The sequence below is a fragment of the Bos mutus genome, chromosome 20 (assembly GCF_027580195.1).
Source record: "Bos mutus isolate GX-2022 chromosome 20, NWIPB_WYAK_1.1, whole genome shotgun sequence".
NCBI classification, from domain to species: Eukaryota; Metazoa; Chordata; class Mammalia; order Artiodactyla; family Bovidae; genus Bos; species Bos mutus.
In genome coordinates this window covers 37826828-37848643 of record NC_091636.1, presented here as the reverse complement: position 1 = coordinate 37848643, position 21816 = coordinate 37826828, and the positions used below count along the sequence as shown (strand labels likewise).

Sequence of the window (21816 nt, the reverse complement as noted above, 5' to 3'; positions counted from 1 at the left end):
GGGAGAAAGAGAGCAGTAAGCCGAGTACCAGGCTCGGCTAAGCATGGGCTGCGCAGGTGGCAGCTACTGCTAACCTACAAAAAAAAAAAAAAAAAAAAACCTCTTCCTACCCTCCCCCTGCCACCCTGGGGGCGAGGGCGGGGTTAGCCTTTGAGACAGAGGTTGATTGATAGACGAGTCTGGCCAAATGGAACATTTCTAGATGGGGAGATACGGTTGTAAAAGTAGATAGGAAAAGAGTGAAGGGTTAAGAATGTTAATAATTTGGATCTTACTCTGTAGGCAGTGAAAGGAAAGTCGCTCAGTCATGTCCGACTCTTTGAGACCCCATGGAATAGTCCATGGAATTCTCCAGCTCGGAATACTGGAGTGGGTAGTTCCCTTCTCCAGGTGATCTTCCCAACCCAGAGATGGAACCCAGGTTTCCCGCATTGCGGCGGATTCTTTACCAGGAGAGGCACCAGGAAAGCCTAGTAGGCAGTAGTTGACCTTTTGGAGGCTTTTAACTGGAAAGAAGTGAGTCCTGAGAGCAATGTTTGATGATTACTCATCTGGCTTTGGAATGTGGAACAAACTAGTAGGCAAGAGAAGGAAGGGCCACTTGGGCACTTTTGGCATAGTTACACTTAGATCCGAGCTATAGAGTAAAAGTAATGAAAATGGAAGAAAATGCCCCTATTACAAGAGGGGAATCAAGTGGCAGTGCAGACCCTAGTTTTCGTCCCTCCTGCTCTTTAGATCTATTTGTTTTGGCACCCTCTTTGCTTCTTTGTAGTCCTAGCACTATCGGTAACTAGCTCCTGGACTTTGAGCAGGTTGCTTCATCTTTCTGGGCCTCAGATTCCTCATCTTAAAATGAGGGAGTTGAGCTAGAGTGATTCCAAGGTTCTGCCAAGCACAAATTGATTCCAAATCTGTGACTTTTAGTTTTCAGCTAACCACTACCGCCAGCATTCATTCATGGGTTCACCGAATACTCACTGAGTCCCTACTATGTGCCATGTAGTATATTAGACTGAGAAATACACGATGGAGTCTGATAGATGTTTGCTTTCAGTAGGTCACTTACCCCTTCTGACCAGAAGCTTTGCCTCACAGCAGCTGCTAATAGTGATTTGCAGGGCACACTTAAGCATATGTCTTAACTTCTGTAGGATGTTACTCATTTGTAACTGAACATTCTCAAGGTCCTTTCTAGTCGTACTGTTTCAATACTTTATAATTACTTAGCCATCAGGAAGAAAGAAAAGGGAGAGGTCATAGATGACACTGCAGTTTGAAGCTTGGGTGACTAGCAGAATGTCAGTTCATCCATTTGATAGAAAAAAATGAATCTAGAAAACCTCTTTTGGATCAAACTCTATGAGTTTTGTTATGCATATGCAAAATTTCAGACCCTGTCTCTTCCGATTTCACCATTAAGTACTCAAATTTTTACATCTCCCCCATTTCCAGCTACAAACTTGTCTACACTGACAACTTCTCATTTGATAGATCTGCCTCTTTGTCCATTGTTATTTTTGGATCCCATCTTCTTCCACCTGCTCAAAAATAATACTCCATCAAGTTATCACCTTTATTATACCTTTATCTTTCTCTATTGGACTTTCCTCTTCACTATTTAAACATACTCATGTCTCAGACATCTTTAAATTAAAAAAACAAACAAACAGCCATCTAAGCCCTAGCTCTTTATATATTGCTGGTGGCTCAGGTGGTAAAAAAATTTGTCTGTAGTGTGGGAAACCTGGGTTCAATCCCCAGGTTGGAAACATCCCCTGGAGAAGGGAATGGCAACCCATTCCAGTACTCTTGCCTGGACAATCCCCATGGACAGAGGATCCTGGTGTGCTACAGTCCATGGAGTCACAAAGAGTCAAACAAGATTGAGTGACTTTCACACACGTGTCTTCTCTTTATAGCTAAGATTCTTGAACGAGTCATTGGTTCATTATTGGTCGGCATCCCTGCCTCCTACTCATCCATCATTCTGTTGTAATCTGGTTTCTCCCAACCACTTTACTAATTACTGCTGTTTCCAAGGTGACCAAATATCTGTTTGTAAACTTGTAAGACATTTATCAGCCTTTAAATGACTTGGTCCTTCTCCATTTGAAATGATTATCATTTTCTTTAGAAATTTTTACTCTGGTTCACAATGCACCAATCCCTAATGGTGTTCTGCCCATCCCTCTGTCCTCTTTCTGAGTTCTTCCCGAGCTCATCTTTAGGATCTATCCATCCCTTTCCTTTCCTTCCATTTTGTCTCTGTCTATCTCCTTCTCCACTCTTCTGCATGAGCTTCTTTACTCTTGTGTAATGAAAAGAGCCTGGGTTTGGGATTTTAAAAGACCTTGGTTCAAATCACAGCTTTACTATTTATTACTTTTGTCAACCTTGAACTATTCCCTTAAGCTTTGTGAGCCTACTTCTTCATTTACAAAATATAACAGCTTCCTTGTAAAGTTATAAATAATATGTACAAATGCCTAGCCACATGCCCCTTATGAGGTATACACTTGATAAATATTAGCTCTCTTCACCTTCCATGACTTCAGCTACTATCAGTATCTTTAGACCAGCCTCTGTCCAGAGCTTTAGATCCTTGTTTCTAGCTTCCTGTTGGATAAAACTTCTTGAGTCTTATATATACAACATGTGTTAATAGAGATCAAATTATATTTGATTACCTGCTATAGGTGAGGCACCCTGCTAAGTGCTAATGATAAATAAAAGATAGTCTCTCCCCTTGAAGAACAAACAGTCTGTACAATGGTAAAATTATACAGAGTGTTATAGAAATTTGAAGGAACACATCTTAGCTTAGCCTAAGAGGAGTTAGGGAAAGCTTTCTGGGAATGTCTCAAGCTAAGTCGTGAAGAATAAGCTAGGTATTAGGCAGAATCAGCAAGAGTAAGAAAGGAATTCCACAGAGTAAACAGTGTGTGCAAAGGTATGAAGTAATAAAATAACAATTCTGAAACCTAGAACATTTAGAGGGAGGCAGGCAATGGTGGGAGGTGAGGCTAGAGATTTAAGACAGAGGAAAGACCTTAAATGTTATATCCATGCTTAGGAACTTGACATTTATCTTCTGTATGCTAGGAAGCCATTGCAAAGATTAGGAACAAATTTATTAGAAGAAATACAAGCAGTGAGTACATATCTAAAGGATCCTCAGCCTTATTAGAAATCAGAAAAATGCAAATTAAGGTAATAGTGAAATCGTCTTTTATGTCCATCAGATTGGCAGATAGCAAGAAATTTTGGTGATCCACTGTTTGAAATTATTATATTATCAAGTGTTTATTAGGCTAAACATTTGCCAATTATTTCAGTAACTCCTCCAAGGCTGTAGTTTCCAAATATCATCTTAGAAATTTCAACTACATTCAAGTATTCACATCTCTGAATTCCACGTATGATGTCAAAAATTACCAGTACTGTGGGTATAATCTGGCCATGCAAAACAAACTAAAGTGTTGGCATTTGTGGATTTAATATCAGTTTCAGCTACCCTCAAACAACTAAAATAATCTGTTTGAGTTTCGTACTCAGACCCCATCTATGACAAGGCTGGTGTTCTTTTCTAGTGAATAAATTTACCCAGTTAGCCACATCTCAAGCAAGCTGTATTATTCTCAACGTTTTATGGGGGAGAAATTATCATTGTGATGTTCACAACTTGAAGGTTTATAAAACTTAAAATTTATGCTTCCCAATCATTACAACCCCTCCAGCTCACTTCATGTACATTCTAATTCTGAAAGATATATACCACCACCCTCTGGCTTTTTGAAACATGACATCCACATACTCTAATATAAGGTATTAGTCCCTGACAACTAAGGGTTCCTGGTTTTGGCAGTAATGGATGTAACATATTTGAGAATATTTAGCTGGTTTATAATTAAGCTGAATAACTTGGTATAAAATTACTCTTGACGGGCTTCCCTGGTGGCTCAGTGGTAAAGAGTTCACCTGCCAATGCAGGAGACATGAGTTCTAGCTCTAGTTCAGAAAGATCCCACACACCATAGCCCATGAGCCTGTCCTCCAGAGCCCGGTAGCCACAACTGCTGAGCCACACACCTAGAGCCCATGCTCCCCAACAAGAGAAGCCACTGCAGTGAGAAGCCCATGCTCCCCTCAACTAGAGAGAACCCAGGTAGCAATGAAGACCCAGCACAGCCAAAAAATTAAATAATTAAACACTACTATTGATAGATAAGAATGTTTTCTATCAGAATGTTTAGATTAAAAGAAAAGAATTTGTATTTAGAAATCTAAATTTAGAAAATTTAGAAAAGAATGTTTAGATTAAATGTATGATTGGATATCATATTAAATATATCTAGAATATATTTAGAATAATTAATATTCTAAAATATATTTATCTAAGTAATTTTTAATAAAAGCTGGTTCTATGAGAGAAGATGTGTGCTTTGGAGTCACCTACCTAATAACTTGTGAAAATAACTATCATTATATGATTGATCTCTTCACATTAAAGAGAAGGATGACAAAGGATACAGAAAAGTCAAAAAGAAGTAGGCTAGATGAAGATATCAGGGAGATCCCCCAGAGAAGGGAATGGCAACCCCCTCCAGTATTCTTGCCTGAAGAATTCCATGGACAGAGGAGCCTGGTGGGCTATGGTCCATAGGGTTGCAAAGAGTCAGACAGGACTGAGTGACTGACACTTTCACAGAGCAGAGATGAAGATATAGGACAAGGAGAAACTATAAGATGTCCCTATTTCTATTATCACTCCAAAATATTACTAAATATATGCATAGAGAGTATCAGGAGGAATAGCAGAGTGGAAATGGGTTGAAAATCATAAGGTAAATATGTTTCTACTTTTAATAGCCATGCCATAATCCTCAGATAAAACATTTGAAGCATTGAGAAAGTTCCTCTTTACACTAAACACGGGGCAAGGAAGAACATGTCAGGAAGGTAAAGAAAATCTGTTTCTCTGCTTTACTTCAACAATTTAGTATAATCCTAGTGTTCCCATACCAGCTAAGGTCTTAGAACCAATTCTTTAATATCTTCTCAGATGTCTCCCAATTTATGTTATGCTTCTAAAGAAAAATTTCCTCTGAATTTGTTCTGCATCAGAGTCACTCTTTTAGAATTTAAAAAAAAAAAACAAACTTAAAATTCCTGATTTTCCATTCTTTTGACTTTTCCTTCATGTTAGAGCTCTTCTTTATTGTTTTTTTCCTTCTCTAGACATTTTCTCTCTTCCTCTCTCTCATTAACTTCTCTTCAGTTCCAGAGTCATTGCTTAATTTAGAAGTAAAGGATTTTATTTACTGTATTTCTTCTATAGTCACTGGAAGAATAAATGAAAGTTAGATACTCTTAGTAGTTACAGAGTTACAGGGAAAAAGTAAAACTTGCAACAGTTGTAACATACTACCTAAATTATAGTCTAAAAGAGTAATTCAACTTTCATATGCTAAGCTTTCGAGCCTGAGTTCAGATTTGACAATAAATGCACATATATAATTGCTTTTACTATTATATATGGTATGGTACATATATATATATATATATATATATATATACTATTATATATGGTACTATAATAAAATAATGTCGCTTTTTTTTAAAGTATATTCAAACGTATATTTCCAAATGAATATTATTCTCCAACAAAGAAATGAAACTGTAATGTTATGCCAAATATGTTTGTTTAGAACTTTTTAAGAAATAATTTTGTAAGTGTGAGTTATTCCTTATTATGGACTAAATGTTTGTGTTCTTTCAAAATTCATCTGTTGAAGGCTACTTACAATGTGGTGATATTTGGAGATGGGGCTTTAGGAGGTAATTAGGGTTAGAAGAGATTATGAGGCCCTGGTCTAATGTGATCACTGTTCTTGTAAAAAAAAGACACCAAATATCTTGCTCTCTTTTTCTCCCCACTCACTCCCTGTGCTCCCACAACAAAGAGGTCATGTCAGGTGGTAGACCCTACAAGCTAAGAGAAGAGGTCTCAGGATGAAACCAACCTGTCAGCATCTTGATTTTAGACTTCCCAGCCTCTAAAACAGTGAAAAATAAATTTCTGTTGTCTAAGTCACCCAATTTGGTATTTTGTTATGGCAGCCTGAGTAGATTAAGATGCCTTTAAAGGAATATTGTTTAAGGGAGATAATCAGAAGTCATTTTGATGCCATGGGGTGATCATTCTGGATTGAAAAGTAACATGTGGCCATAGGTAGTGATACTGATTTTCCTGTGTAACTCCTGAAGTATCTCTGAAGCACATCTCAAAGGAGAAGCATCAAAATTCTGTTGTGTGCAATTATTGAAATTACTGTGGCTTACCTTAATAACGGCATTTAAGAAAAAAATTATTTTGGCTACATATGATATATTTGTTTTTTAAAAGGTCTTTGTACAGCCACACCTACTAGAATATTAATGGAAATTTAATTATATAAGTAAAGCAAAGAACACATTAACATATTTCACTTTTTGTATACTTACTATTTTAATATATAGGTAATGTATTTTGCTCATTCCTTCAACAAAAATTGGATACTGACCTTGAACCAAGCATATATCAAAGTGCAATAGACATAAATGCAATAATAGATATTCTCTTTAAAAGAATTTACACCGTGAATAAATAATCTTTTAGAATTAGGGAATCCAAAGGTTAAACAAAAACATACATTTCCCAGAAGAAAAAACATGATAGAACATGTTATCATGCAGTTATAATGTTTTTCAAAGAAATGACTCTGGAACTTTTGTAAAATATGTTTTATGGCCAGACAAAATATGACTGAAAAATAAATACCTTAGTGAGATATTTATCAAATCACAATTTACTGTATTAACTATTGTATCCATCAATGTGATGAACAGCCCAAATTAGTAATCAAATCTTATTCTAAATTAACTTCTTTTAAAATAATAAATTTTGAACTTTCATAGGCCATGTGTTTCTTAAAGTCTGTCATTTTCTTCACAATAATCAAAATACAAAACCTCAGAATTATTATACTACATCAGAGAAACATTTTAATTGCAACAAATTATATTTCTTAAATTTTTCTGTTAAATTGTTCAAGGAATGAATAGGATCTTCTCATTTAGTGATTAGGATGGTCTAGTTTTTTTCAGTAAAGTGATTTTTTTCAATGAGGTGTTTTCTTTGTAGATGTTGTCATGTTCATAGCAGTATTCATGAACAGGCAACAGACTGTCTGTGGGTCCACCTATAAGAATCTGTGATATAAATGTAAAATTGAATACAATTGAACATGAATATTCATGAATATGCATGCTATCAAGGAAATGAAACATATAGAATCTATATTTTTAAGTAATATTTGGAAATGTTCCTAATTATAAACATAATATTTTCATATAATTAAACCTTCCCTTAATTCACAGGCAACAAAGTTTAAAAAGTCAGACATTTTATTGCTTCCATTACATTTAGCATTTATGTGCAACACTCCTGGAGAAAGTGCTAGAAAAGTTAGCAAGAAAAGATGGGTTCATATGATTGACATTTACTTTCCCTTATTCCCACTGTTTCTCATTTTGTTTGAAGATAGTCACATATCACCCCTTTCCTGAAATGAAATATGGTAGAATACAGGATCTATTCATAAACATGACATTTGTTGATGAAATAATTTTGCAACTTAATCTTAATTACAAGTTAACATTTTTAATGGATCAGTTCAATCGTTCAGCCATGTCCAACTCTTTGCAACCCAATGGACTACAACATGCCGGGCTCTGTCCATCACCAACTCCCAAATCGTGCTCAAACTCATGTCCATCGAGTTAGTGATGCCATCCAACCATCTCACCCTCTATCATCCCCTTCTCCTGCCTTCAGTCTTTCCTACCATCAGGGTCTTTTCCAATGTGTCAGTTCTTTGCATCAGGTGGCCAAAGTTTTGGAGTTTAGCTTCAGCATCAGTCCTTCCAATGAATATTTAGGACTGATTTCCTTTAGGATGGGCTTTCCTGGTAGCTCACCTGGTAAAGAATCTGCCTGCAATGCAGGAGACCCCAGTTCAGTTCCTGGGTCGGGAAGATCCCCTGGAGAAATGAATAGCTACCCACTCCAGTATTCTTGCCTGGAGAATTCCATGGACAGAGGAGCATGGCAGGTTACAATCCATGGGATCACAATTGGATATGACTGAGTGATTTTCACTTTCACTTTTAATGGATACCAGCTCATTTTCTAAAAGACCTCATTCTACTGTTGACAATATAAATGTTATAATGATTTTAATTTATAAATTTCATACAGTTAAAAAATAATTAAACCTTTTATTTGATAGTAACAAGAAAAGTCATATTTGCTTAGGTCTCTGGCTCACTGAGTCTAGCAGTTTATGATCCTGCTCTGCATGTTTCGTGTATTCTTCCTTTTGATTACATTTTTAGTACTAGGCCAAGGAAGCTATTTCATCAAGTTTTGCACATGTTCTTTGATAGATTCTTAAATTATGTATGATTAAAATAGCTTTAAGATTTAAATGATCAAAAATTGGGGAAATGCCTGCTAATACACTATTTTTGTAAGTCCTTTGTCAGTCCTCCTTAAAGCAAAATTCAGGGCTAAATGAAACTATTACTGAAAATACTCGGATGACTTTATTGGAATAGCTATATCTGTATAATAAAGCTGGGCTTATTGTTTCCTTGACAAGGTTTTTCTCCAAATATAATGATGGATTTTAGTTTTAAATTCACTCATCAGGACAAGCACTAAAACCTAAAAATCCATTAATCAGTGGTTCCACTGCTTGTTCCATTTACCAATCCTGATGTAATAAAAGAAACAGCACTTTTTGCCCTAAGTAAAGAAGGTCTTTGAAAGAGAATAAACAGGGTTTATCAGTCTTTCAAACCAGATTTGCCTGTTGGCTCCATTACTAGTATTTATAATTTCTCTTATAATGGCCAATAATAGGAGAATGAGAACAAGTGAAGAGAAATATGAATATATGATTAGTTTCAGTGTAGCAATGAATACTTTACATTGTAAATATGGTTTTTTATGAGATGTATATGCAGATGATATGCAGGTATTGCAATAAGCCTGACTTTTGGTGAAATCCCAAAACAGGCCTCTGTAGAAGTCTGATTTTCAGACCTGCTTCTCAGATCCAAACATCTAGGGCTCTAACCCCCACCACTTTGAGCAGACAAGTTCCACTTTCTAAAAATCTGTTTCCTATAAAGGGTTGTGAATAAGATCTCCTTCTTAAACCTCAAACCAACAGAAGAAAAGTCCTTTACCTGATCTAGCTTTAGTAGCTTGGATGAGATCCTCTTCATCCTCATCACAGCTATCATAGTTACACTGTTGGAGGACTGTCTCTGACTGGCTTTCAGTTTGATTTGCATCTGTCCGCTTGTCGAAGCTTCGAAGCGCAACAAGACGGTGATGGATGGCTGCGTGCATACGTCCTGTGTCTTTGGCACTGGCCTACAAGAGGTAAATTAAATTTGTTAAGAATATAAGTAACTCAGTGATAGCCACACTTTACAAATTTGTAATCTTTCACTTTTAATAAGGAAAGAATTATATGACACAAATCTAGAATGTAAATAAGCCTAGAAACAAAAGGGTAAAGAGCCAATTCATCTTGTACCAAATTGAATCCTAACATAGATAATTTGATAAGAGGTCCCAATCTGTGCCTTTTAAACTGAGAAAATGAAATTTTGTGATTTGAAGTTTATATTTGAGTTTGTTTATTAAGACCATTCTTCCTCCAAACTATGTTACGGTGTATAAAATTAGAGAGTTAGCTGGGGAAAAAAAGACTTTCATTTCCTTTACATCACTTGCTTAGACAGCCCTGAAAGCTGCATTTGGTGGTTTAGTCACTAAGTCGCCCACCAGGCTCTTCTGTCCATGGGGTTTTCCAGTCAAGAATACTGGAGTGGGTTGTCATTTTCTTCTCTGGGGTATACAGGGGATCTTCCTGACCCAGGGTTGGGACCAGAGTCTCCTGCATTGCAGGCAGATTCTTTACTGACTGAGCCCCCAGGGAAGCAAGCTGCATAACTCTGCAGAAAGGTCATTCAAATGGTCTATGATGTTGTACCATAAATACATCAGAGGTCGTTGCTTTCTATACTTTTCTATTTTTCCTTTTCAATACTTTTTCTATTTTTACTTTTGCTATTAATATAAAAAATAACAGTGAGAATAACATTGGTATAACATTCGCTGTTGTTATATTTTTATTTTTTTCAATCCTTATAATAAAACTGTAGGTTAATTATTTAACAATAATTTATTCGCTAATTTTTATATTAATGAAAGCATATAGTACAGATATTAAATAAATACTTGTTTTGCTTTCCCTTTACAGATAAGAAAATTATGGCTCAGAAATGCACAGCTTGTCTGAGTCTACACAGCTAGTTGACGGATTGGCTGGGACTTGGTTTTCGTCATCAAAGTCAGCACTCCTTAAGTTAACATGTCAGTGGCTTACATTTTTGGATCTTTTCACAGTTTCAAAGAAAATCTGGGAAAAGTTTTCTCTTTGCTAATCTTTCGAAGAGCTACCAAATATTTCAAAGCCAAGAACTGAGGAGTGAACCAACTACATGCCAACTTTTTGGGAGAAGAGTCTTAAATATAGTTTTTTGTTAGTATGTTGCTAAGCTGCCTTAATTATTTTTAGGGAAAAAGTACAAATGAAATAAAATACTTTTGTGTCTCATATTGTATTAGATATATAGCAGGTGTTGAGTAAATATTTGTTGACTTTTCACTAATTTAATTTTTTATATTATGTGAAGTGAAAGTCGCTCAGTCGTGTCTGACTCTTTGCAACCCCATGGACTATACAGTTCATGGAATTCTCTAGGCCAGAATACTGGAGTGGGTAGTCTTTCCCTTCCCCAGGGCATCTTCCCACCACAGGGATCGAACCCAGGTCTCCCTCACTGCAGGTGGCTTCTTTACCAGCTGAGCCACAAGGGAAGCCAAAGGTATAATTTTTCTTCAGTAAATTAATTAACAAAGAATATTGACAGAGTATTTGTAATTGAAACATAAATACTGTCCTGCTGCCTTGATTTTTTTTTTACATTAAAATTTAAATATGTCTTTCACTGGTGTAGAGTGTATATATACATATATATGCATATTGCCAAATTTATTCATGTATTTTCATTCAAGAAATTCAAAACAAGAAGTAAAAGCACAATGATATATATTTTTTGAACAAATCTCCAAAGCTTAAAAAATTTTTCCAGGAAGTACCATAAGAAAATGCTAGTGAGAATGAAAATTGGTTCAGTCTTTATAGAGATAAAGTTGTTAAGACAGTCAAAACCTTTTCCCAAGAAAAATAACATGTATGTACATAGAGGATTCTTTGCAGAATTTATAATAATGAACACATTGAATTACCTAAGTATTTAACAAAGTGGAATTAGTGGAAAAAATTATGGCATATAATAGAACAAATTATTTTCATCTATAAAAGAATTCTTGAATGGACTACAATTTAATAACAGAAAACACTCATTTTCATTGATAAGTGAAAAGGTTACATATGTGTATTTCACAATCAAATGTTAGCTATTTAATCTTCTCCATCAGTTTATCAAGTACATTGTCTTCCATTGGCAGATGAGTAAAATCAGGTTGAGGAAGGTTAAATTACTTGTCTGAAAGTCATACAGTATGTACAATATGGTATGCGTGGATATAAACGTACCGACACATATATATATTATAACATAAATATATATTATAAAACTAAAATATAAGACCAAAATGTTAATAGTGACCATCTCTAGGAGTGGAATTTGGGGTGATTTTTATTGCATTTTGTTTGCTAATATCTAAAAATTACCCTACAGTTTAAAAAGTCAGAATGAGCCAGATATTGAGCAGCAGAATCTAGTCATAGTTTAATCTAATCTAATCATAGTATCAGACTTGGTCTCAGGCAGGGTGCTTTAGCCACTCAAAGCCAGGGGCATCTGGTCTAGCAGAGTATCCAATATTATCTGCCTAAATGGTAAACAGGATTTAGGCATTTTACTCTAAGATTTTAATACTCAACATCACTTATGCCTAACAGTGCACTAAAATCGTTAGTTTTTCACCAGTGGCCTCTTGCCAACTTTTTTTACCATTATTATGTGGAAGCCAGTTTACTTGTATTATCATCTTCTACCTGAGTCGCTTGGATACTCAGGCTTCTCACATCTTCTGATTCTCAGCATGCGGGGGATATCCAGCCTTTTTCTCACCTGACTCATGTCAGCTTTGTCTCTTTTGCCTGGATCTTATATTTGAGGTCAAGCATTCCTGCTGCCAGGATAGCTAAAGCTGTTGTGAACCTGTTACCTTGGAGATTGACTCAAGTCCAGAATTGGAAATTGCTATTGGACTGGTTCTTTTAACTTGCTAGCCCTGTGTTTTTCCACTTCTCACTGGTTCCTTTCCAGTGATCTCAAAGCCTCAATTTCAGCACACAGTGTAAGCACTGGGGTGTGGATTGTGCTGGCCTCCTAGGAGCCAATCCTGACAGTAGTATCTCTGGTAATTTAGTAAGATTCCTGACATAATTTTAACAGTAAAGAAAAATGGAGACATTTGAAAGCATATACCAATACAGCTGTCTTAAGACTAGTACTAATTGACTACTTTAAATTGGTGTTAATCTCTAAACTTCATATCAAATTTAGGTCTGGTATAGACTGGCATGCTGCAGTCCATGGGGTCGCAAAGAGTCGGACACGACTGAGCAACTGAACTGAACTGAATTGAACTGATTAGACTATGCTATGCTATGCTAAGTCACTTCAGTCGTGTCCGACTCTGTGCGACCCCATAGACGGCAGCCCACCAGGCTCCCCTGTCCCTGGGATTCTCCAGGCAAGAACACTGGAGTGGGCTGCCATTTCCTTCTCCAATGCACGAAAGTGAAAAGTGAAAGTGAAGTCACTCAGTCGTGTGCGACTCTTAGCGATCCCATGGACTGCAGCCTAACAGGCTCCTCCGTCCATGGGATTTTCCAAGCAAGAGTACTTGAGTGGGGTGCCATTGCCTTCTCCGGATTAGACTATAAACAACCATAATAAATGGCTGATTTTTTGCCAGTGGTACAGGTTAGTACAATAAAATGGAAAAAAAATTAGTGACTGCAGAAATCTATAAATAGTAGGATAATCCTCTATCACTGAAATTTGTCACTTACCTGAATTAAAAACACTTTGACGTTACAGTCTTCTAAATCAGTAGCTGTTATTTGTAAATTTTTGTGATTTGCTCTTTGAATCTCCATCTGAGCCCAGAGTTTGCTGTTGAGAATCAGCCTCAGGCTGCCTTGATTGCGCATAACTAAAATAGGAAGGTGAATTTATCAGGCTTTAGAACAGTTGATTCCTTAGCCTTTCAGAGGAATTTGCCATTATGAAAGCAAATAAATCTGGTAGTTGTTTTTCAGACCCTGTTTTCACTACTAAATTGAAATTTAATTGACTAGATTATAATTTGGTTTCCAAACTGAGCTTTTATTTTGTTGGAAGACTCTTTAGCTTAAGTGCTAAAAATGCAATATTCTTTCACTGTAAGTTTTAGAATTCCATTGAGGACCTAATGGTGAGAAGAATATTTACCCAAGAATTGCTCACAATGGACAAAACTGAAACAAAAGCTTGAAGCATTCAAAAAATGAAATTACTTAAATGATGGTACAGCTATTGAAGATATTATGACCTCATTAAGAATACTGAAAAAAGGTAATTATTAACGTGGAAAGATGACCATGGTATACTATATAAAAGAAAAAAATCAGATTAGAGAGGAATATAAACACCATGTATCACAAATTTTTCAATGTTTATACATTAGTAGTAGTGTTAGTCACTCAGTTGTGTCCAACTCTTTGTGACTCCATGGACTGTAGCCTGCCAGGCTCCTCTCTCCCTGGAATTCTCCAGGCAGAATACTGGAGTGGATTGTCATGCCCTTCTCCAGGGGATCTTCCCAACCCAGGGATCAAACCCAGGTCCCCTGCATTGCAGGCAGATTTTTTACCATTTGAGCTACCCAGGGAGCCCCACATTCATTGTATACAAAGTCCTTAAGAATATATTTTGTTAGCAAAGGCTAGCTGCTACAGGAAGACAGGCCTATGAGTAATTTAATTTTTTTTTCCTTTTTGTCAGTCTATATTTTCTGTCTTCTGTAATGGACATGTATTACCTGTATAGTTTTTTTAAAAAGTTGTTTTGTCCATTTTTTGACAGGTAGTGGAAAGACAGAAATTAAACCAGAGTAGAAAACAACTAATACCTGCCTTGGGAATTATACTTAGGTCATTTAGAAACCTGTTTCCCCATGATCCTACTCTCTTAGTCTGAATTCTATTCCTTACTCCCTTCTTGAGCTTGATATCTGAAACTCAACAAATATCCATTTACCAGCTTCTGCTTGTAGTCTCCCCCACAAGCTTTGACTGTTTAATGTTGACCAGTAAGCCCATCCCTGCCCAGATCTCTGCCTGTGCTCACTTTCAGTCTGGACCTCTGAACAATGCCCAGTGTGTCTCTTGGATGCCAGAAACCTCCTCAACCTCGCAGTTTGGCTGACCAGATTCTGACCAACACTCTGCCTACAGGATTCGATAACCACACACCTTTATTTACTTGGAAATTGACCTTTCATCCCAACCCACATTCTGCACTTAGAATGCCAAGAATGAATTACAGGACAAATACTCTCTTTAGAAAAACTATTCCACTTCAAAACTAAATCCATCATATTCCTTTAAATAATAATGGGATCACTATTTAGGTGTGTGCTGGGCTGGTCAAAGGTGCTTTATATGCATTTTCTCACTGAATTCTCACACTCACTCACTAATTCATGGACTTGCTGTTATCTGCATTTTTAACTGATGCAACTAGAGTAGAAGGAGATTAAGTAATTTATCCAAGGTCACTAGTTAGTAATGGAGCCAGACCTGGAAACTGTGTGGTCTGACGTCAGAGCCTCCTTTAAACAGGAAGCTCCTATAGTACCTTAAAAATAATATTGTGTTCAGCAGTCTAATCTATTGACACATAACACACCTCTAGAAAATGATGTGTATCTATATTGGGAAATCTTCCCTGAAAATTAGTGACTTGCTTTACAAAATGATTCCTTACTTAATCTTGACTGGAATGTTCCGCAATCACTGCGTGCTGTGTCATTCAGTCTCAAAGCTCCTCTGCCCCTTTCAGTCCAGGACTGTGTTGTTTTGTTGAATCTAAAAAGCTTGCAGTTGATCTAAAGGAAATTTTTTTTAATGTCAAAATATGAAACATTTTTCAAAGTGATTTCTTTCCTTTGCTATAACACTTTTGTCTGATATCTTATCAGGATAGCCTTTGTTAATGATTTCTAAACCAGCTTGAAAATTTTATTTAGTTTCTAAAACAATACAATTTTTGAATAGTTCAAACATTAAAAAGCAAAAAGATGTACAAAGTGAAAAGTAGCTCCACCAATACTAGTTCCCATCTACCAATTTTCACGCCCTACAACAGTTGATCACTGTTGCTAAATATTTTGTTTATCTAATATCTAGATATTAGATATTATATTAGATAAATTAGAAAAATTAGATAAATATTATCTAAATATTTCTAGAGATATTTGTATGTATATACATGTCAATATATATATTTTTTTCCTGTTTTTTTTCTATAAATGGTAGAATACATATGTCTGCATGTTGCTTTTTCACTTAACGATTTATCTATGTATACCAACTTTTAAAATAAACAGTGTTATTTGAATCAGGTAATTTATCTGAAAATTAAGAAATCATGGAACTATTTGTGTGCTTTAAAAATTTTAATAAATATAGCATCAGAACTAGAATGTGATACCACAGAGTACCATACTATAATTTAATGCTTACCAGTGGCTCTCAAATACTACTGCGTACAAGAATCCCCTAGATGACTTGTTAAAAATATAACATGTCAGGGCCTCACCCCTAGTGACTACTTCAGTGAATCTGGGATTAATCTGATCTGAGAGTTATGCTGTGAGACACATTTGTACAGTAAATGTATCAGTAGATCAAGGGGGAAGAAAACAGGAATGAAGAGAGTTTGGGGTAAAGCAGATGGAGAAAGCCTAAGGGAAATCTGTGCTTTGTTGAACATGATTGAGGTGTAGTAATTACATTTCATATGCGGAGACTGATAGCTACGCCACTCATTGTTCAAATCCTATGCTGCTGCTACTAAGTTGCTTCAGTCGTGTCCAACTCTGTGCAACCCCATAGACGGCTCCAGGCTCCCGCGTCCCTGGGGTTCTCCAGGCAAGAACACTGGAGTGGGTTGCCATTTCCTTCTCCAATGCATGAAAGTGAAAAGTGAAAGTGAAGTCACTCAGTCATGTCCGACTCTTAGCGACCCCATGGACTGCAGCCTACCAGGCTCCTCCATCCATGGGGTTTTCCAGGTAAGAGTACCGGAGTGGATTGCCATTGCCATATTCTATGTGTGATACTATATACCACATCTTTGAAATTCTTGATTCATGTGCAATTCAAAACTTACTTAAAAGAACTTTTAGGATAAACAAGGTCCTACTATATAGCACAGAAAGAACTATAGTAAATATCCTGAGATAAACTATAATAGAAAATAATATAAAAAAGAAAGTATATATATGTATGAGTCACTTTTCTATACAGCAGAAATTACCTCAACATCGTAAATCAACTTTACTTCAATTTAAAAAAAGAGCTTTTAAAGGAAAAAGAAAATTTTTATTATCTTGAACTGAAATCAGTTTATCTCTCTGCATTTTTAATGTTCAGTGTAAATAGAATTTTAAGCCATTTGATAATAACTGATAATAAAGCTGACATGAAAAGTATAAAATATAGGTCTGGAGTTACTTTAAGACTGAGTCCTTGGCTGTCTTCTTTCTAAGGGACTAACATGAATGTGAAGCCTGTAATCCATTTTCCTGCAAATTACACACACAAATGTAAGAATACAACAAAATGTTGGTTTAATATTTGAAAGCCTCAAACATTTTAATTTTAACAACCAGGTCTTTATGAAAACTATACTTCTGCCTTTATCTTTAAAGTTGTCTCTGTTGAGCGTAACTTTATTCCAGAAAGAGCAATACACAATATACAGACCTCTAACACATTGTGTTCTGCCTCCTCCCCTGTTATAATATCAATTTTCTCCAGCAAACATTTTGGTGATGGTTTAAAAGAGAAAGCAGCAGCTGATTCAATTAGGGATATATTTTCAATAGTGTCTGTTCCTAAGAGAAAATAGGGGGAAAGAACATGTAAAATGCCCCATTTTATCCACTGTGAAAGTTCTTTTTTGCCCCTGTTAACATGCACGTCTCCTTAGCTTTTTATAACAATGACTGTTTCCAAAAAATCAAACTGCTCGTGTTTAGGCATATCTCTTCAATGATCCCCCATATCATGAAGTCCAAAAATTATGCAGGCTTTTATATCATGTAACCAAATTTATATGCTTTAATCTTCACTAAAGATTTTAAACAATGGATTTTGGCTTTTGTATTTTACAGATATTAAACAAATGACATGGAAAAACAAGAAATATACTAGTTGAATCAGATGTTTTACAAATGAAATAATTCTTACTTGAGTTTGGAGAGTTGATAGGAATTTTTAGAGTGAATTTGAATGGTTTTTCCTTGATGTATAAATCACTTTCAAGTTGAGGCTGAGTGAGTTTTTGAGTACCCTACGTGGAAGAAAAAGATGTCTTGCTTAATTTTATCTCCATATATTTGCAGTAACCCAAGAGATACTTTTGTTCTTCTGTCTCAATGTGGCAAACAAACCCAACAGCTCTGTTTTTGTTTTGGGATCCTCTTGTGCTGAATGGGAACTCCTCCCCATTGTTAGAAAACCTTGGTTCTGATCTAAGGAAACAATCTAGTCACCACCAGCCTACTTCAGGTGGCATCTAGTTCCAGGGACAATGGGAAACCTTTCAGAGACCCACAGGGAGGTAGCAGCTGTTCCAAGCTACCACTACAACAACCTAATGCCTTGAAGGAAGTGCAACTGATGTCACTTTTTCAAATTATTTCAGTATTCCCAACAGTCCATTCTTTCTATCCTTTTAATGTAAAAAATTAAAAAGTTGTCCAAAGAACCCACTAGCTATCTCATCAGATCATTATTACAGAATGAATCCTAACTTTTCCTCTGACACAGCAATGGCTTTTAAGGCTGCACACCTGGGGCTTTTGCACATGTGCTGTAATCGACACCTGTATGAAAAAAAAGACCAAGTAATTGCCAGAATATTTACAACCTCCCACACAGTGCTTGTATAGCTCCCTGCAGAACAGGGAGAATTGAAGGATACTTCAGAGCTTAGTTTTATATCTTTTCCCTTATGAATCAAGATTCTTTCATTTTATTTAACTGGGCCTCAGGATAATCTGTTAAAATTGGTAGAGATGGGTATAATTATTTCCATTTTAAGAAAACAGAAACTAAAGCACAGAAAGTCTAATGACTCACTCTAAAAGCACATAACCAGCAAACAAATCAGGAGGCATCATGGCCTTCAAATCATAGGGCCACAGGATTACAGGATTAACTAAAGGACAAACACAGGTGATCTCTTATAGCTCCTGCCATCCTAGAATGTTATCCACTTAAGAAGACAGGAAGCTCAGGTTCCTTTGTAAGCCAGCCTTGAAGTGCTCATAGGAAATGCACACAGGTACCTACCTCCTCACGCCAAATCTATAATCCCCATCGTCGTTCATTTGTACTGGTATCTCTCTCTCTCCGTTCTAGACTGTAGACAACTCTAGAGGACAAGGTCTTCTTTAGCTTTGTGTAACCGGATGGTTTTCAATCCTGTCTGTACGTTCAAATCACTTGACATCTGACCTCACCCACAGAGATCCTGATCTAATCGATTTGGGGAGATGACCAGGCATAAAAAGTCCTCTGAAGGCTCACCAGATGATTGTAATATGCCACCAAACTTGAGACCAGTGCCAATGCTTTATGTACCATAAAAACACAGATGGTGTGTTAACCATGTGTTAAGTGAGTCAAATGTTAAAGTTGATCCCATGAGGTTTGAAGAGTATTGTATTTGTGACTGTGACATCTTACAGAAGCTATGACTAATCTAGAATAAATGTGCTTAAACATACTGCCTGCAACTTCACTTTGGAAGTTGGTCCATTCTGGTTCAAATCCAAAGATGTGGGTCAACAGCTCTAGGATTGCTGGAGCCGACCTTCATCTTGGGAGTGACAGAAAGGCACTGCTAAGCTGAAGAACTGTGATGCTTCTCTTGGAATTGGCGTTGAGCCTGAGGCAGGTGTAGAAGAAGCGAGATCTTAAAAGTGACTGGTTTGATTAAAATCTTGGAATAAACAGACCTCAGGAGTTGGTCCTTTTGTTATTCTGAGTCATAGCACAGGTTTTAAAATCTGTGCATCTTCCATGGGATTCTTCATGTAGCTAAAGCCCTAAGACAAGATAGCATCCTTGTCTTATCTCAGCTAAGATTCTGGTCTGGATGAAAGTGCAAAGAGTATTAAGATGTGTTGGGCCAAATAAAACCATGGGCATGCTTGCTCCACAGCTTCCATTTGACTATATAATTCTCCACTCTACATCTTGCTCTGTTTTAGAAACACACCCTGCGGAGGACAAAGCAGCAACTGCCTCACACAGGAGGATTGTTGTTTAGTCGCTCAGTCGTGTCTGACTCTGCTGTCAGACTCTGCTGACCCCATGTACTGGAGCCTGCCAGGCTCCTCTGTCCTTGGAAATTTCCAGGCAAGAATACTGGAGTAGGTTGCCATTTCCTCCTCCAGGGGATCTTTCTGTCCCAGGGATCAAACTCATGTCTCCTGCATTAGTAGGTGGATTCTTTACCACATGGGATGCCCCATGTAGGAGGATGCTTAAGGAAGATGGTAATAATAGTCAGGTTCCACTTGGCAAGTATATTCCCATAAGCAAGTAAAATACTATGATTCCCTCCTATAGCTAGCAAGAAAAAAATCTGTCAGTGTAAAAACTTGACAGGGGAAGTTTGTGATTAATGAGAAAAAATGCAAATCATTTTAAATCCATCTTGTTATGAAAATGCTATTGAAAAATTATATTAAAATATCATGACCAATTGAGCTTACTTAACCATTGCATATAATTCTAGGATTTCCTTGGTTTCCTTTGATTTAATGCAAATCAAAGAAGTATTTAATATTTCTCATCAGTAATAATGTTATAATTAGACAATTCCCTTCCTCTGTGGGCTCTTGTCTATTATTCTAACAACTAGAACTTGCTTCCCAGGAGAATCTCTCCAGTTAAAGATAGGAAAATGTGCCTTTGAACTCAGTAGTTAAAAAGTATGCTCCAGTTTAACATTGTTTTAATTAATTTGCCTTTAGAAGTGACAGCTCTCTATATAGTAATAGAAACATTTGCCAAAATCTTACCAAAACTCTTTCTACCATGTTTTCTCCAAAAACGAAATCAGAACTGCAGCTTTTCGTAGAATATTTATCTTCACTTGGTTGACATCTATGGAAAAGAAATAAGCATTTGCTATTTTAAATGTAGTAGCAATGGATATAGCCATATTAAACCTTAGTGAAATGATCAGATGATTTAATAGATTTATGTAAAGCATAAAAACATCTGCTAACTTTTGTTTATCTGAAGTTAATGAGAAATGAAGAAAAAGATGAAATAGGTACTTCTGATGATGAAAGTCAAAATATCTGACAGCTGTTACAACACTGGCCAAGACCAGTGCAGAGAGGCTGTGTGATCAGCCGGGGAGCTGCCAGTCATTATCTTTGTGCTTTTTCAGCGCTGACTCTCTGGTCTCCAGTCTCCACTCTCCTTTTCCCCAACTGGCCAGTGCTTTTAGCCATGCAAGGTCTAAGGGCAACAGCGAAGCCAATCTCTTTTCTCGTTACACTTGAGTGTGCAGTGGTTTAGTTTAATTTTTACCTTCCAGAAACTTGAATGTTTAAAGTGTTTTGCATAGCGACAAACTCAAAGACATGCAGCCCTCTGTTGGCAGACATGCTTCAGGATCCCTACTGCACCCACAGCATGCACAGTAGGTAAGTGCTGAGGTACCTGTATGGGCTCCGGTCATGAGACCAGTATGTCCACAGCTAGTTGCATTCCTCTCTCAGATCAAACATGCCCCCATCACTGGCAATGCTAATAAATATTCACTTTCACTTTGCATATTTCTACTGCTTTCTTTGTTGTCTGTCCGATTTATGTTAATACATTATAATACCAGAAATAATTTAAAAGAGGGAAAGAGAGAATACCAGGGAAGAGGAGGAAAGGCTAATTGAGTAGCCAGATATTTAATGCCTAACTAAATAAAAAGTTTAGCTCTACCTAATTTAAACATTCTTACCCAAGTCAATGAAACAGTAGGGACAATCCAATACCAGGATGATAATATACAAATATTACAGACATTTTTAAAAGCATTTTAAACTTGTATTTTATAAAATCTCCTCTCAAGCGGAAATCTTAGCAATTTGTCTGTACAATGTCAGAAAATTATGTTCTGTAAATAATTTTATTGACAAAAGAAAGAAAATGAAAGAACATTTCCGTTTTCTCGTCGTTAACCTACCGTAGTGATGTAGTACCTAAAGCATTCTGATTAGTAGACAGCTGGATTGAAATTCTGGCATTTGGTAAGTTTTCACTTAGCAAATAGGAGTTCCCCTCATAAATCTGAAAGAAAAAA

At 36.5% G+C, this 21816-nt stretch overlaps 1 protein-coding gene across 2 annotated transcripts in view; it reads right to left on the bottom strand.

Annotated features, from left to right (window-relative positions):
- Positions 1-6526: 6526 nt before the first annotated feature.
- The window catches only part of RANBP3L (RAN binding protein 3 like), a 54886-nt gene continuing 39596 nt past the window's right edge, over positions 6527-21816 (bottom strand). The window contains exons 7-14 of one of the 2 annotated variants that reach the window (XM_070357840.1): positions 21700-21803; positions 20528-20612; positions 17682-17784; positions 17196-17326; positions 15193-15313; positions 13236-13378; positions 9298-9487; positions 6527-7607 (exon numbers count right to left, since the gene is read on the bottom strand). In XM_070357840.1, the coding sequence (XP_070213941.1) occupies positions 7597-7607; positions 9298-9487; positions 13236-13378; positions 15193-15313; positions 17196-17326; positions 17682-17784; positions 20528-20612; positions 21700-21803 (888 nt within the window). In that variant the 3' untranslated portion in view covers positions 6527-7596. The remainder of the gene's footprint in view (positions 7608-9297; positions 9488-13235; positions 13379-15192; positions 15314-17195; positions 17327-17681; positions 17785-20527; positions 20613-21699; positions 21804-21816) is intronic. The other variant, XM_005908397.2, reaches the window with a different exon arrangement.